At 40.9% G+C, this 1,583-nt stretch overlaps 1 protein-coding gene across 1 annotated transcript in view; it reads left to right on the forward strand.

Moving 5' to 3' along the window:
* LOC101649274 (trace amine-associated receptor 7a-like) overlaps window positions 1-661 on the forward strand; it is an 8,007-nt gene extending 7,346 nt beyond the window's left edge. Inside the window, exon 2 of the mRNA XM_004702159.1 lies at window positions 19-661. Within this exon, the coding sequence (XP_004702216.1) occupies window positions 19-661 (643 nt within the window). The remainder of the gene's footprint in view (window positions 1-18) is intronic.
* The last annotated feature ends 922 nt before the right edge of the window (window positions 662-1,583 follow it).

Below are 1,583 nucleotides of genomic sequence, written 5' to 3' on the forward strand. Positions count from 1 at the left end.
TTTTATTTCTGTGGATAGATACATGGCTGTCACTGACCCTCTGATCTACCCGACCAGGTTCACCCCGTCCGTTTGCGGCTCCTGCATTGTCTTCTCCTGGCTTTTCTCGGTTACTTTCAGTTTCTCACTTCTTTACTCGGGCGCAAATGAAGCTGGCTTGGAGGACCTAGTCAGTGCTCTCTCCTGTGTGGGAGGCTGTCAAATGGCAGTAAATTCAAAGTGGGTGTTTGTGAGTTTTGCTCTATTTTTCATCCCTACTCTTGTGATGAAAGTTGTTTACTCCAAGATTTTTCTCATAGCTAAGCAACAAGCTAGAGAAATTGAAAGTCTGGGCAATAGGGCTGAGAAATCGTCAGATAGCTACAAAGACAGAGTGGCCAAGAGGGAGAGAAAGGCAGCTCGAACCCTGGGGATTGCTGTGGTAGCATTTCTGGTTTCATGGCTACCCTACTTCATTGATTCAATAATCGATGCCTTCCTAGGGTTCATCACGCCCACATACATCTATGAAATATTGGTTTGGTCTGCTTACTACAACTCAGCGATGAACCCCTTGACCTATGCTTTCTTTTATCCTTGGTTTCGAAAAGCCATCAAACTAATCATCACTGGCAGAGTCATGAGAGAGAATACTTCAGCAATACGTTTATTTTCTGATTAAGCTCTGATTTTTTGATTGGGGAGTTGGGAGTAGGTTCACAATGGATTCATCATGAGGAGAATAATGAGTCATAAATATATAAGACTTTTGAATGGAAACTCATTTAACCATGCTTGGGCTTTGACCCCTTAAATTCAAGATCACTGTTCTTTAGGATATGTAACACTGAAACCTCATTGCTGTGGAAATAGCTAACCCTGCAGACAGAAATACCTAGATTCCAATGCCAGCTCTGCCACTGAACACCGTGATCGCCCTTTAATTTTCTGCCTAAAACTACTTCCTGATAATTTCTTCAAAGAGCCCTGGTGGTGCAATATGCCAACTAGTGTAGCTTTAACTGCAAGGTTGAAAGTTCAAATCCATCTGCTGCTCCAAAGGAGAACAATGAGGCAGTCTTCTCAAAACTCAAAACCCACTACTATCAATCTGTTTCTGCTGTAAGCAACCATATAGGACTCCTGTGTGGGTTTTTGAGGATGTAAATATTTGCATAAATAAATAACCTCCTCTTTCTCTTGTGGAGTGGCCGATGGGTTCCAAGTGTGGATATTTTGGCTAGCAGACCACACATACCCTCTTACACCGCTCGGCTTTAGGACCTGTTTCTGGAAAAACTAGCTTTGCATACTCTCTGGAGCATCGTGCAACTCTGACTTAGGGGGTCACTGTGAGGTGGAATCAACTCCATGGCAACCGATTTAAACTTCTTAGAATCAATTTGCATAATTCTTCACGTCAGATATTGGAGATGATTCATTTAGTTTGATTTAGTGGTTTTACTCATAATGTTTTCTAAACATGTTCTATGAGTTGTAGAATAAGAGCATACATCCATATTTTAAATATGATTAATCTAAAACCACAATGTTTAGAATTTTAATGAAAATCATAAAGCTTTGAGTTGGAACAAGTACTTCTA

The sequence above is a fragment of the Echinops telfairi genome, unplaced genomic scaffold (genome assembly GCF_000313985.2).
Source record: "Echinops telfairi isolate 266 unplaced genomic scaffold, ASM31398v2 ScPeMD7_3533;HRSCAF=4204_0, whole genome shotgun sequence".
In the NCBI taxonomy this organism is placed as follows: Eukaryota; Metazoa; Chordata; class Mammalia; order Afrosoricida; family Tenrecidae; genus Echinops; species Echinops telfairi.